The 15,566-nt window shown below is 40.6% G+C and overlaps 2 protein-coding genes and 2 long non-coding RNA genes across 6 annotated transcripts in view; all 4 read left to right on the top strand.

The window, feature by feature from the left end:
• Positions 1 to 1,908, top strand: part of hus1 (HUS1 checkpoint clamp component) — a 42,741-nt gene extending 40,833 nt beyond the window's left edge. The window contains exons 4-8 of the mRNA XM_007578900.2: positions 217 to 324; positions 446 to 520; positions 1,017 to 1,116; positions 1,257 to 1,391; positions 1,660 to 1,908. Of these exons, the coding sequence (XP_007578962.1) occupies positions 217 to 324; positions 446 to 520; positions 1,017 to 1,116; positions 1,257 to 1,391; positions 1,660 to 1,742 (501 nt within the window). The 3' untranslated portion in view covers positions 1,743 to 1,908. The remainder of the gene's footprint in view (positions 1 to 216; positions 325 to 445; positions 521 to 1,016; positions 1,117 to 1,256; positions 1,392 to 1,659) is intronic.
• Positions 1 to 15,566, top strand: part of LOC103156745 (NACHT, LRR and PYD domains-containing protein 12-like) — a 113,516-nt gene that overhangs the window by 37,491 nt on the left and 60,459 nt on the right. The window lies entirely within an intron of this gene.
• Positions 2,520 to 4,164, top strand: LOC107832903 (uncharacterized). Its single transcript, XR_001659764.1, has 2 exons — positions 2,520 to 2,716; positions 4,076 to 4,164. It is a non-coding gene; the product is annotated as an uncharacterized LOC107832903 (long non-coding RNA).
• LOC103156747 (uncharacterized) lies at positions 5,713 to 7,175 on the top strand. The gene is made up of 2 exons (XR_001659768.1): positions 5,713 to 6,202; positions 6,255 to 7,175. It is a non-coding gene; the product is annotated as an uncharacterized LOC103156747 (long non-coding RNA).

The following is a 15,566-nucleotide window of genomic DNA, read 5'->3' on the forward strand; positions in this document are numbered from 1 at the left end:
TCAGAAGTTAGTGCACCCCTCCTCTGTAGCTCAGAAGTTAGTGCACCCCTCCTCTGTAGCTCAGAAGTTAGTGCACCCCTCCTCTGTAGCTCAGAAGTTAGTGCACCCCTCCTCTGTCTCTTTCTCTCTAATTTGATGAATCGTTTCTTCAGAGTGAATGAAGTTCAGTGTTTTGTCCGATGACCTCTGACCCCTGACCTCCATGAATCCCATCAGCCCACCCTGTCCAGCGTCGGCAGAGTCGTCACTCACGACGTTCCCGTTGACGTGATTCCTCGAAGGCTCTGGCAGGAATTCCAGGAAGCCGGCGTTCCGGACTTTGATGTGAGGATCTTGTGGGTCGTCTTTCAGTCCCAGCGTCGTTGTTGTTGTTGTTGTTGTTCTTCTTCTTCTTCTTCTTCTTCTTCTTCTTCTCTGGTGAAATCGTCTTGTCTTCTCTCTCCAGGTGAGCGTTTACCTTCCTCCTCTGAAGACGATGAAGAGTGTGGTGGACAGGATGAAGAACCTCTCTAACTTCCTGGTAGGACTCCCAGCTCTGACTGGTACAGGTCCAGTTAAAGCCCGGTTCTGTTCATCTGTCAGAACCTTCCCTCAAACTGCCACCAGATGGCGCTGCAGCATCAGAGCTCTTCATGGAGCCTCAGTCTGGTTCGACTGGTTTCATCTGACTATGATGAAACCAGTCTAAAATGGTTTATACTGGTTTAAACCAGTCAAATATGAATTCATATTGGTCTCCTAGACGACGTCCCAATAAAACCAGTACCTGCTGCTTCACATGTTATTATGGTCTGGATCAGTGGAGCTCAGACCAGAACCAGAACCAGAACCAGATCAGTTTCATTTCATTCTGCAGCTTTAATATTTCGAACCAAACCTATAAAAGCAACACTTGTTCCTCCTTTTCTGTCCTTCTGACTCGTTTTATCCCAGATTATAATCTGAGTCTCTCCTCCTCATCCGGAGGTTCGATGAGGGGAAAACAAACGTTTTCAGGAAAGTTTGTGTGTTTTCAGGTGATGGAGGCCAACCTGAACGGAGACATGAACCTGAAGATCCAGACCGACCTGGTTTCTGTCACCACTCACTTCAAAGACCTGGGGAACCCTGCATGGGGTAAAAGATGCCTTCTCCTCTCCAGACTGAATCCTGGTTCTGGTTCTGGTTTCTTCAGAACCTTCTGTCTTCAGGGTTAGATGTGATCTGATTGGATCAGAGAAGACAGAGACTCACTGACTGTCCCTGTGTCTCTGCAGGCGACGTCTCCTCCCAGGACGGAGGTCCGTCTCAGAGCAGAGACCCAGAGGTCATGGCAGAGGTCACGGTGGACATCAGGAAGCTGCAGCAGTTCCTCATGGGTCAGCAGGTCAACCCCAGCAAGGCCCTGTGTAGTGAGTCCCTCAGCCGTCCTCATGAAGACAAATTTATTTCTGAGTCCTTGTTCCAGGAACAGCAGCTAAACAGGAAGTGATGCGAATGAGACCAGCTGATTCAGGAAACCAGAAAATGATGGAAGAACATCAACAACCTCATGAACATAAAGTTTTATCTGCAGCTCTGGGTTCATAAAACAGAACATAGAATAGAATAGAATAGAATAGAAACCGCCTCTATTGTCCTGCAAAGCAGTTAAAGTGTCCCTCCTTGTTGTCTCCTCAGATATTGTCCATCAGAACGTGGTCCACCTCGTCCTGCTGCATGAAGACGTTTCTCTGCAGTATTTCATCCCTGCTGTGGCCTGATCCTCTGCAGATATTCTGGTTCTGGTCGGGTTCAGAGAGCTGGAGCTGCTTTCTCTACCGGACCCGGAGAAGCAGATGTAGAACCTTCATCAAGACTTTATAAAGACTTTACCTGCTGAACTGAGCTGCTGCACTAATTATTAAATGTTTTATATTTATACAGAGATGAAGGATTCAGTGTCTGAATCATTTCTGATTAAATTCTGCAGATTTTAAATCTGCTGGATCCTAAAAACCTTCATGTGTTTCTGAATTGCCCTGTGAAGAACCGGTGACCCGTCCAGCATGTTCTCCACCTCTCACCCAGTGACTGCTGGAGAGGCACCAGGCCTCCTCCACCGATTGAATCGCAATGGCATTACCAAGTAAATAGAACATACTAAAAAGATTCCATTGAGTCTGAATACAAAACAATCATTAATAACGATTAAATAAGTTTTATTATTAAAATGATTAAAACAGAAAATTAAGTCATGTCATTTTTGAAAAAAAAATCTTTTATAAAGAAACTTTTTATTTTTTCTGTTAATTTCCTCTGCAGCCCAGTAGGTGGCGGCTGAGTTGGTTTACCAACCACCAATAAAACGAGAAGAAGAATGAAAGTAGTGAGAGCAGGAGGGGTTATTAGACAACTTATTTGTCTACAAATACAAAGAAAATAATAAAAAAAATATATATATATATATATATATATATATATATATATATATTTGATAACTAATGTGAATTAGTTTTATTTCTTCTGCAGTTTCCTTTCCACATTTCACTTCAGTAGGTGGCGGTATTGCACCGGTGTGGTTGATCTGCAAACCGCCGTTTTACACCATCAGAAGAAGAAGAAAGTTCCAGCCTCAGTTCATTAGCTGAACTCGTCCAAAGGTAGCCCACCATGCTAACCTTAGCTTGAGTAGAGATATTTGGCTGCTGAAGGATTCCCTCACTTCGGCTGGAGAAAACTGAAGTTCAGAGAAGATGTGAGTTTTTGGAGAAATGAACTTTCATTACAGCAGCTAAACAGTTGCTGGAGAATCACTAGCTAGTTTGCCTTCTAGCATGGCTGGAAAGCTGCTTCAGAGAAAGTTTCTCAGCAGCTGGAAGCCCAAAGTGTCGGAGCAGGAAGTTAAGTTAGCATGCTAGGCTAACAGGCGCGAAAATTACAGATTGTGTGAAATATGAAAGTAAGAATTGTCTGTCAGTGGTTCCTTTAGTTTGTCTTATAAACTATTGGAAACGTTATTAGATGGGCGCTGATGAAGTTCTGATGCTTTAGCTGTTTGGTGTGTCGTTTCCAGCCAGTTTCAACTAGATAACTTATTTAAGTTTTACATTTTTATTGTTTGACCCGTTAATAATACACCTTCACAAATTATAAACCTCAAGTGTCTTTACTTGACACTTTACTTGAGGATAGAGGTCAAATTAAATTAACTGAAGCATCTCTTAAAAAACAATTTCCAGCGTGCATTCTTTACAGTATTCCAGGTTTATACAACACTGTACACTTTAATATATAAAACCCCAACATGAGACAGAAAATAAAAAAACATACATATACAAAAAAGTATGACAAATGAAAATGCAAAAATCTGTTCACTTTTCAGCTAAATAGCAGTGGTTTGGTTACCATGGGGTACTCATCCTGAATGTTTCCATGTGTTGTAAAAATGGCTGCCATGCCTAACTTAAGCATCTGCTAAACCTTTTATTTGTATGTTATCTAATGCCTGATAGGAAAGGTGCTGGTGTTGCTGCCATATTCTTGCATAGTTTATATTACAAAAATATGTATTACTTGGTTCCTCCTGTGCATTTGATTACTTAGCTTCTCCTGCAGTAATTAATGTTTATTAAGATTTAAAACTAGTTTTTCAATTGAATTTACTGAACCTTTTTCTAAAGGCACTATAGATTTTGATTCTGTTCTTGTTTCTGTTGATTTTAATATACATGTTGATATTGTGATTTTATGACTTATCAACATTTGACTTTGAACAGGTTATTGCTGGGCCAGATCTTGTTCAGACTCATGATTCTCCTCTAGAGAACTGTCTCAAAGTGTGTTCTTGGTGTTGGTGTGTCTCACATGCTTTACCTTTTTTCAGTGTTGATACTGGGATCAGTTGGCTACCTCTTCACACATATTAGATGCCTTACTTGTTCCTTTTTTCTTATAACATAACTGTAACTGTACACATTCACACCAAGATATTCTAACTCCTTAATCAACCTGCAAACAAGACTTTTTCAGTATGGATTAAAGATTTAAGAAACCGTAAAGAAAACTTTCATCCCATTGATCGGATCCGCTCATGTTCTTGTCTTTGTCTCTATAGGAACATCAGAGCTGGAATGTACTGAAACCTCAGAACTTTCAGAACAACAACAAAAATACATCATTAAAGGTCTGTAGCCGGTGTGGAAATCTGTTTCCTCTGCAAAGATCTTCAGAATGCAACAGAATAGTCACTCTGAGGTGAAACCATGCAGCTGTGAGAAGTGTGGGGAAGATTTCATCTCTTTCACTGACCTAAAAAAACATCAGCTGATCCACAGTGGGGTTAAAGCATTCACTTGTGAGACGTGTTCAGAGTCTTTCAGACTCAGAAGGGATTTAAAGACTCATGAACAAATCCACAGTGGGAATAAGTCATACAGCTGTTATGATTGTGGAAAAAGCTTCCGCACAGAAAAACAAGTCACAGCCCACAGTGTTGTCCACACTGGAGAAAAACCTTTCAGATGTGACCAGTGTGGAAAAACGTTCAGTTATAAATCAAGCATTTATTTCCATAAGCGAACCCACTCAGGAGACCCAGAAAAGCAGCTCCCCTGTGATCAGTGTGGAAAGACTTATAGAAATTCTCTAAACCTGAATGCCCATAAACGATTACACACTAAACCACAACGATACTCTTGCAATGAGTGTGGGAAAACCTTTGCAAACCGTCTTCACTTTGGAGACCACCAGATGGTTCACAGTGGATTAAACCCCTACAGATGTGACAAGTGTGGAAAATGTTTCATAGTAAGCACCTCTTTGAAGAAACATCTCCTCCTCCACATTGCTGAGAAGCCATTTGTCTGCAATGAGTGTGGAAAAGGTTTTATTTTTAAGACTAACCTCAGAACTCATCAGCTTCTCCATGCTGGAGTTAAACCCCACAACTGTGAAGAATGTGGAAAGTGTTTCACAACAAGACACAAGTTAAAAACCCATCAGAGCTTTCATGTTCAGGGGAGATGCTTCATCTGCGAACAGTGTGGGAAGGCTTTCCACACCAAATCAAATCTCACAAGACATCAGAGGGTTCACACTGGAGTTAAATCATTTTGGTGTGGGGAGTGTGGAAAATCATTCAGTCATGAAGGAAACTTAAAAAGACACAGCTTCCTCCACACTGACAGAAGGTTCTCCTGTGATACATGTGGGGGAACCTTCACTGAGTGGGACCAGCTGAAAGCACATCAGATCATCCACAGGGGAGGAAGACCATACTGCTGTGGTCTCTGTGGGAAACTCTTCATCCGGAAAATATCCTTAGTGGCTCATCACCGCATTCACACTGGAGATGAACTATACAAATGTAAGCAGTGTGGGAAAGTCTTCAGCCGAACTGACCGCCTCAGAGCCCACCAGAAGACCCACTCTGAGGAGAAACCATACAGCTGTGAGCAGTGTGGGAAGACTTTCAAACTGCCCCGTTATCTAAAACGACATAAGAAGACTCACAGCAGCAAACCAGCAGTCTAGAGGACATGGAGGATTCACTGTGAGGTTGGTGAAGATCTGGCTAGTTCTGAACTATAGAACCCTTTTTTCTGGATTATTTTATTATAACTCATGAATCTGAAGCTGTTCAGAATAGAAGTTCTTCTTAGCTGAAAGTTTTAGTCAAATGTTAGTGCCATGACTAAAACGTTCCAGGAACCATGACTTCTTCTGTCTCTGTATGTTTGTGGCTTTTGAAGCAGAGCAGCACAGAAGGAGCTGCTTCTCAGCCCAGTGATGGTGGAGAACCAAACGGTTCTGGGAGAAAAGTCAACGAAGAAAAAGCTTCAAAGTTCCAAATGTGAGGTCAGTGAAGGCAACCTGAAGCTCAGCAGACAGAGGGGAAGGTTTCACTTTACCAGCTTCAGGAAACGTCCCTGAAGTCATCCTGAACATTCAAAACCTTCAGATCAGACTTCAGAGTTCACATTTCTAGTGTTAATCCTCCTTTTCCAGCAAACCCTGACCTTTGACCTTTAATGTCATGTTACCAGGGAGCATTCCCATCATTATGCTTTCTTTAAAAATCACTCAGCTGTTACTGACATGTTTCATAATTAGAAGTTTCTGGTTCTCCCTGTTGATGCCATGTTTAGGTAGCTAGAGAGCTAACGGTAGCTAACACCAGAACTGGGTCAGCTGGTTCTGGAGGGGGGACCAACAGAACCAGCTTCAGATTCAGCAGAGATTTGTTACAATGGCTGTTGAAACAGAAGATTTTCCTCATGGAGAATATCTCTGAGTTTGTTAATGCAGCTCAAAGCTCTTACTTTGAAAGGTCTGAATCCCATTTCTCGATGCGTCCTCTGTACCTGTGTCCATATTGGTCTCTATCTCTGTGTCCTTCACTCTAGTCCCAGACGCTTCATTAGTGTCCAAAGTCCTGGCACAGAAGCAGAACTTGTGAAGGACCCGTAAATGTTCTGGGAGCGGTCATCAAGCAGCAGCAGATCTCTGTTCACATCGTTTTCTTCTGCTTAAGATTCAAACATGACCCATCAGAATCCATGACAACTGACACATCAGTGCTTTTGCTCTTCTTGAGACAATCAAATATTTGACCAGTGAAATTAATCAGTTTCACAATTGTCTATGTTTGAGAAGATCTGGCAATGAAATGAAAGAATATCAGACTAAACCTGGTTGTTTCTTGATTTAGAAATATTTCATTTATTTCTCGTGGATTTTATACATCAGAATGAACATCATGTTGGGCTGAAAGCTCCGCCCACTTCCATGTCTCAGTAAATGGTGGACCTTCCCACTTCTTGCTAATCCAGGGTAGAAAATGGGATTCAAACTTAATCTGTGCTCCAGGGTCTGAGTTGATGTCCCAGTTGGACTGTTGTTCTGGTCTCTTTGTGTTTCTGAGCTGCTTCCAGCTCCATGTTTGTGACGTTTGGATCTGGATGGTTGAACAATGTTCCCTAATGTTGCAGATGATGATGGATATGCTGCCACTGGCAGAAAATGGACAGAACTGTTTGTGTCATTTCCTGTTCAGCCACCAGATGGAGCCTCTTACTGAGCAGAGTTTGGAAATATTGCTCCTGAAAATATGTTGGTGAGGTTTTTTTTTTCCGCTTTCAGCATTTGTTTTATTTTCCACCTGAACGGTTCAGTTTGTTCTTATGAAATGTTGAAATAAAGAAAGTGGAACCTTCTGCTGGTGGAGACAATCAATCAGATTTTTGCATCTGGGTCAAACTACACAGAACCAAATGGGCTTTTTCTTCATCTCTGCCTAGTTTTGTTGATCTGTGGATCAGTAGAACCCGTTAAGTAGAACCATCAGAACAAGGTTCTAACTCTAGAAACTGGGCCAACTTTCATCCATCCACTTCTCAAAGTCCAGCTGATCACCTGAAAGATCAGCTGCTGCTGTCCAGATCTGAGGAGACCAGATGGTTCCATCTTTGGACCCGACTATGGCAGCACTCCACAGGGACCGTTCCCATGGAAACAAGGACAAGTAGAAGTCTGGTATGGAGGGCTCAAAACCGGCCTTGACCTGTTTCTTTTCCAGGTCTTGGCCTCAGTCTTGGTCTTAGATTGTTATTCCTCCTTTGTCTCATTGAACAAACCGGATCAAGGCTGGTTCAAGACTCAATAGTTTTGGTCAAAATTACAAAAACTTAACTCTCCTTTACCTTCATGAAATCTTGTTGCATGTGAATGTTTACAACACCAGACAGCATTTGGTCCTTTGATTTGGAAGAGCGCCTCCTTGTGTTCACTTCCTGCCAACACACATGTAACACGTGTCACATATTGTAAATTTTGCCCACTGGATGCAAAGTGAGCAGGACGATTTCTAGTTCACATCTACAGGGACAAGGAAAAGTTAGTAAAAATTCCTAATTTACTAACTAATCAATCTTTGGGCAAAAGTGAGAACATAATGTAAAAACATCAACACCAATGCAACACTGTCTTTAGAAGCAACTTTTTAAATTAAGGCACAATGAGGAGACCAGACACTGAAAACTCACTGAAGCAGCTGCTGATGAATAAATAAGGCACATCAAGCCAAAACCATAAATTCAGTCCCGCCTTTAATGTTTTACCATCATAATTTGCACTAGAGAAAATATTTCCACTTGGCTGCTGTAATCTGTGTCGTCCCTGTTGGCTACATGAGTTCTGTTAATCCCACTGATCTACTGGTTTTGATGGTTTTGGGATTCCCCCTTTGTGAGTCATACCATAAGCTAATAATAATAATAATTATTAGCCCACGTTAAATTGGGCAATGTTAAATTGTCTAATTTATTATTATGTCCAGGATGTGTTTTTAATATCTATGTTGATGAATGGCTTTTAATCAGATGATCTTATATAGAAAAAATATTTTTTAAATGACAAATCTCTCACTACTTTCTTAAAGGCATTATACAATTATTATGCAGTGTGTAAGCAGATTAATTGTTAGAAAGTGTATATGAATGCATGGCTCCATTTAGTAACTTTAGTAGTTTATTATGATGTTTCTTAGTTTAATACCAAGTGGTTTAGGTTGAGTAATTAACCGTCTTTCCATTAACTTTTCCATTTTGTGGTGAACAGAAAGTGATGTTCTGAAATATTTATCACAGTTCTCAACACTCGGTCTTGGTCTCAGAAGAGCAGGTCTTCATCCCTGGTAGAAATTGTCTCTTCATAAGAAGATCTGCCCTTCATCTTCTGGAGGATGATGAAGGTCTGCAGCAGATCCTCACCATCACTGGAGAAGCTGTGGATCATCAGACTGGGATCTCTGGAAGCTCTGGTCTGAACGTCTCCCAGCCTTCAGCCCTGGACTTCCTCAGGGGAGAGCAGAGGTCAGAGGTCAGTTGACTCCTTCAGGCTGGCAGCAGCATGAAGGTCCATGAATTCAGTGAAGCTTCTTGTCAACCTACATCTGGTCTATGTGGACCAGACGTGGAGAATCCATGAATTAAAGTAAAAAGTACATCACAGTAAAAATACTCCTAAAGTATTTTCTCCCCAAAAAGTTACTCAAGTAAATGTAACTAGTGATTAGACAACACTGATCTGGACCAAAATATCAGAGTTGGGTCCATTTCTGCTTCACTCCTCCATTAGTGAAGCAGTAATGGAGAAGATCCTCCAGGGGGCGCTCTAGGAGGTCAGTGTTCAGGTAGGTTACAGTCACAATTCCCAGATTCCTGAATCTTTTCCTGACTGCGTTCAGTTCAGAGGATCTTTTAGTTCCTTCCTGCAGAGATCTGAACTTTCCACCATGATTCATGTCTGATTCCAGCAGAGCAGCAGCACAGATGATGTTTTCCAGAACCAGACAGGAAGGGTTGATGGGTGCAGTTAGTTGGTTGGACAGCAGATGGCGCTGCTGCAGGGAATACAGGGGGAGAGCAGCAGTTTCCTGTAGGGACACATAGAGGCAAACATGAAGCTTTAACATGTCCTGAACTCTTCAGCTTCACTTTGCCTCAGATTTCCCCTGAAGCAGCTTCAAGGTGGAAAACGTCTTAAAGTGGAGGAGATTCAGAAAAACCAACATGTAGCTTTGTTTTCTGGCCCCCTGCTCCACTGTAGGGCTGGTAGCTTGGAGCTGGATGTCGACCTGCAGCAGAGTCACATCCACCTGCTGTTTCCTTCCTGAACGTCTCCAACCAACACAGATCCTCAGCTGAGCTGCTGGAGGCTCTGGAACAACTCAGTGGGACACTTAGAGACACTTTGGAGAAGAAATTTCCTGAAATAAGACTCAGCTATACCACACTAGATCCAAATCCACACAAGTCTGATCAATCCTGTTTTACTAGAACGTTACTGGACCTGGAGCTCTGACTGAAATCTTCATCCAGTTTGGTTTGAAATGAAAACATTGTTTGGTGAAAAGTTCAAGGTGAACTTCAGGTTCAGGTAGAAAATGATCCATCTAGAAACACAGCAGAAATAAAGAGAAATATTACAGCTGCACTAAAGTGATCAGATCTTCCCGTATTTCTGCTGATCAGTTCCTGGTTTATGGAGAACTAAACTCCTTCATGCAATAATATATTGACAGGAAAATTAGCTAAATATGGAGAAAAATCAGTTAAATATCAATCAAATATGATCTCAGTGTTTCATAGTTTGGCTGTTAATACAAAGGAAAGAAGATATTAAAGTGTATAAATCATCTTGACAGGGGGCGGAGCCTCACGTGAGTCAGGTGTTCGATCAGGTGAAACAGGTTCAAATTCTATTTAGTACCAGAAGAGAACACAGGAGCATCTGGATCAGGGTGAGTGTTAACTTGTTCTTGTTTTCCTCTCCCTGGGTTTTCTCGATGTGGACCACAGAGGGAACCAGAACTCAGTCTGGTTCTCCTTCAGAACCAGACTCCTGGCTTCATGTAACTGTGGCTCCTGTCAGGTTCTGAGCTCCTGTTATGAGAAGAAACAAACTCAGGATTTTTGTTTGGATCATTTATTTTGAGGAAAAACATGATCAGATATTTTAAACCACTTTAAATCTTTTCTTTTTTAGTTGACATCAACAGGTGCCAGTATTTTTATTGGCTCTGCTGCTGTTTTCTTCATGATGTTGGATAAAACTGATGTCAGAGATCCAGTTTTTTTATGACTAATTGAAATTAATCAGTAAAACAGTTTTCCAAGATGAAAACAATGAACTCAGCAGATTCTGATTCAGCTGTTGGATAAAACCTAAAGACTAAATATCAGCTTTGGACCTTCATAGAAAATTTGTTTATGATGCAGTTTGTCTCATACAAAACATCATATAGTCTGTATTTCTGCTACCACAAGCCACTGATGACATTATAAAAGGTGACCAATCAGAGTCATTTAGAATATGGTCATTTGTAATTTTATTCTCCTTTTTCTACTCTTTTTGAATCAGATTCCTCCTTTCTATCATAACTGATGGCTGCATCAGTTATGATAGAAATGGGATCCGTGGAAAACTTGTCCTGCAGGGTTGGGTGTGTGGCCAGACCTCAGAGTGTCAAGATAAAAAAAAGCATCTGTGTGTCACATATAAAATGTCTTATCCATAACAAAATGACAATGATTTATGCTGGCTGATATCTAATTTTCTTCTTTTATGTAGATTTACATAATTGAGTAAACATATGTAAATCTACAAATTGCCTCCAGAATCTATATTCCACACTCAATTGTCAGACATTTACCCTCAGTTCTTGTATACCAAGAAAACTTTTTCACCACTCTAACCTTTGCTCTATTTCAGAGTTTTACTCAATTTGTTTTAAACATTTGTTCATGAGAAAATGACTAATATCTGAATTGAATTTCTGCAATTGTTTACAAACACCTGCTAGTAAAGCTATTAATATATTTTACTTTTTAAGCAATGTGTCCATTCACAGTGATATTTCAAATGTTCATGTTTTACTCCCTTCAGTCTAAACCTGCTGAAGGTATATATTTTAGAGAAGTGTTTTATTTTCTCATTGGGGTTAAATGTCTGTGTTAGTGCATGTAAAGCCTCTCAATGCAGATCAGAACACAGCAAAGAGACAAATCTGGGTCAGAGTGGTAACTCCAGATTCTTCTTCTTTCCTGTCAGTGGGTTTTGTTTCTGTGCACTTGGGAGGAAAGCAGAACTCAGTCTGGTTCATCTTCGACCAGAACTGACAGACAGCAAAGCAGAAAATTAATTAAGTTGTTCTGTGTGGGAATCTTGGACTGACCCGTTTGTCCTGATTCTTTAGCTGTGAGCTCACAGTCAGTGTTCCTGGTTCCTCTCAGACAGACTGAACCAATGTGAACTACAGCAGGAGGACAGATCACAGCAGTAATTAGGAATAGTTCTAATTCTTCTGGTTAGAAGGATGGTTCTGGAGTGATCTTCTTCCTACCCTCTCTGACCCAATACTTTGGATTTCAGTCCTGAGACTATGACTGCCTGAATCCTTTCATCCACCTGAGAATGAAACCAGGATGTTTGAAAACAGCATCTTCAGCCTTTCAGATGACACAAAGTAAAGATTTTAAATTGACCTGCTGAAGTTTCTATCTAAGGTGTAGCTGGTTCTGGGTCAGCATGTCCAGTTAGTGTCTCATGTTTTGCTGTTGTCTCATGTTACTGTTAGCAGGTAATGCTGTTGCTTTATGTTACCATGTTACTACTGCTAGTGAGTGATGCTGATGTTCAGATTGATGTTAAAATGTTAAATTTTTTACTGATTCATCTTGGTGATCTTGTCTGAGGTTCTGACTCAGACAAGCAGGAGGACTGGCAGACCATCTTCCTCTAAACCAGGTCTGGACCTGAAATGCTTCAGAACCACTTCTGTAACTGAAACCTCTCTAACAGGAGTCACTCCAACATGTGATGAAGTTGCTGTTCAGGACCAACACTACTGCAAAGGAAATGTTCACTCCTTCATTCATTACATCTGACTTCAGTTAAATGTTTCAAAAACAGTTTTACCTCTAATTTTCTTCATGGATTCAGGTTTTCCAGGGGGGGCTTGAAGAGATGACCTAACAGGCATCAGGAAGTAGCAAAAGAGAGAACAATTCAAACCCGGATGTTACCTGCTGAAATCAGGTTCCTCTGATGGGAGTCAATTTTCTCCTTTACAGGACAGTTAATGGAACTGGATCACTGGGAACTAACTGTTTCTGGTTTCACTCTCAGACTAACTAAAGTCCAGAAGATGGAAGATTATGATCTTAAGGAAGACGGAGAGAAACCTCCAAGATCTAACTGTCCATCTATGAAGAGGGACTTCTCCAAAGATTATCCTCCAGATCTCAGTAGTGAATCTGGATCCTCCAACAAAAAGTAAGAAACCATTTACTAACTGATTCACGTGACTCAACTGAGGTATAATACATCTAATATTAACTGAGAAGTTTTTAGTGTGTGAATAAAAAGTAACTTAAATTTCTTTTAAGTTAAAGCTGAACAAATAAAAAGAATGTTAGTTAGAAAATCAGTAGTGTTTGAATGAAGGTCAGAGTGAATCAGTGGGTGAAAATGAGGAGCAACGATCCAGAGATCACAGAAGCTTCTACAGTGGTTCCCCCTCCAAACCTTTCTTGATTTCCTTTCCATTTCTTCTTGCATGTTTGTCACATGAAGTGTTTCAGAACATCAAACCACCTGAGCTCACTATCTCTGACCACACCCAGGTCTGATTACTGCCTTACCTATTCTAAACCAAGACATCAAGAACATGCCTGGCACCAAAATGTCCCCAAAAGCAAGACTTCATGCCGAGGTCCAAAGAAATTTAGTTACAAAAGAGGAAGAAAGTAATTGAGGTCTGTCAGTCTGGAAATGGTTACAAAGCCATTTCTTGTGAGAGCCATAATTCAGAAATGGCAAAAACATGGAAAAGTGGTGAAGCTCCAAGGTGAAAAGCACTGCTGAGCAAAATAGCTTTAAGGAATTTTTCCAGAACACATCTTGATGATCCCGATGACTTTTGGGAAATCCTTCTGTGGCTGACATGGCGAACATTGAAGTCTGGAAGGAGCATTTCCCTTCCAAAGATATGTATCTGGGTCTACATTTCTGGTGGTAGTGTGATGGTCAGGGGATTTTTTGCTGCTTCATGACCTGGAAGACTTTCTGTGGTAAATGGAATCAAGAATTTTGCCATCTACCAAAATCTGTCATGACCTCAAGCTGAAACTAATTTGGGTTCTGCAGCAGCACTACTCACATCAACAAGTCCACCTCTGAACAGCTGAAGAAAAACCAAAGGAAGACTTTGGAGTGCTCTAGTTAATGTCCTGACCTGAATCACTTGAAGATGCTGTGGCATGACATTAACGTCATTGTTCATGATTGAAAACCAATGTAGCTGAATGACAAAAATTCTGCAAAGATGAGTGGACTTAGATTCCTCCACAGCTCTGGAAAAGACTTATGTCAAGTTATCACAATTACAGTTCTTTGCAAAAGGTTGCCCAGTCAATTATTAAATTTATGGGGCCATCACTTTCTCACATAAAAAGTCCTTCAATTAAAAACTGCATTTTATATTTACTTGTGTTGTCTTTGATTAATATTTAAATAGGTTTGATGTTCTGAAACACTGAAGTATGACAAACATTTAATAAAATATTAATCAAGAAGGGGGTAAACTAATTTTCACCACTGTAGAAGCTCTTGAGTTTCCCTCAAATATGATACATTGCATTCATACAAGTTAATTCAATCTTTTCTCTCAGAGGGCATTTAAGTTATTTCCTCATTCTCACTGTCAGGTGTCTTTTGGCAAACACCAGATGGGGCAGAACAGGAACTGGACTGCTGACAGCCAGTCAGATCAGCTGTGTACCAGGTAAAACTGAATATCCACAGTCAGAGGCTCGTTATATCATCTCTGTTGAACCAATTCCATGTCTTTAGTCAGGATTTGGGGTCAATGTTTTTAAAAATTTCTTGCTAGTGTAAATGGAAGGTATGTGTTCAGCCCAATAACCTATTGGGTTTGCTTGGAAATTGATCTGTTTTCAGCACTTTGTACTCAATTCAATGAAATTTAACATTTCCTTAAAGCTAGTAGTCATTTTGTTGCACAAAGACAAAAAGATGGGAAAAGCAACATGCTGTACTGCTGCTTTTACAGAAAGAGGGAACGGAAGTCTGAGTGACGGAAACCTTTTTTTACTCCTGACAATATGCCGCAGGTTACAGTTTCTGAATTAGTATATCCAACTTGTGATAATTCTAACAATCTGACATTTACTTCTAAAGAGTCAAATCAGTCCCATATCATTTCAAATCGGTAATTGTTCTTCATAAACACCCAATCCAGGCTCTGACAGAGAAATGCGTAGTGTTTTAAATGTGAACAGTACCAGACTCAGTGAGCTGTTCTGGCAGATTTAAGTATTTCTTAGAGTTTTCTTTTATTAAGCTTGAAAAATGCTGGGAGGAAACCTCTTTCTTTTTCTCTGCCTCTCCTGTAACTACTGTATTTGTGGGAGAAGGTCATATACAAATAGTAAAATGAGAGCAGGTGCTGCATTTAAGGGACATGTTTTTGTCAGCATTTATTAATCTCATCTACTTTGTGGATTAGAGCACAACTGAAAATAATACTGGCCACAAAACAGAAGCAGAAGTATGATGTATTATAATAGAGCAATGTTCTGGTTCTAAGGATGGAACCAACTGTTGAGCTTCACATCATGTGAAAACGGAGACATTATATTCATGACACAACTTAATGTTCCAGATGGTTTTGTTCCAACTTAATAACACAAAATCATGTTTTTACTCCAATTTTTTCTTTTTGCTCCAGCAGATGTTGGTCTGCAGGAGGTTCTAGAGAAGCATAAGATCAGTCTGAGGAGGAGATGTGAATGTATGACTGAAGGAAGTGATGAAACAGGAGGTAGAACCCTCCTCAACAGGATCTACACTGATCTCTACATCACAGAGGGTCAGAGTGAAGAGGTTAATACCCAACACGAGGTGAAGCAGCTGGAGAGAGCTTCCAAGATCCAGAACCTCCATGACTCTCCCATCAGGTGCCATGACATCTTTAAATCCTTCCCTGACCAACATGGAGCCATCAGAGTGGTTCTGACCAACGG

The sequence above is a fragment of the Poecilia formosa genome, unplaced genomic scaffold (assembly GCF_000485575.1).
Source record: "Poecilia formosa unplaced genomic scaffold, Poecilia_formosa-5.1.2 Scaffold497, whole genome shotgun sequence".
Classification (NCBI taxonomy): Eukaryota; Metazoa; Chordata; class Actinopteri; order Cyprinodontiformes; family Poeciliidae; genus Poecilia; species Poecilia formosa.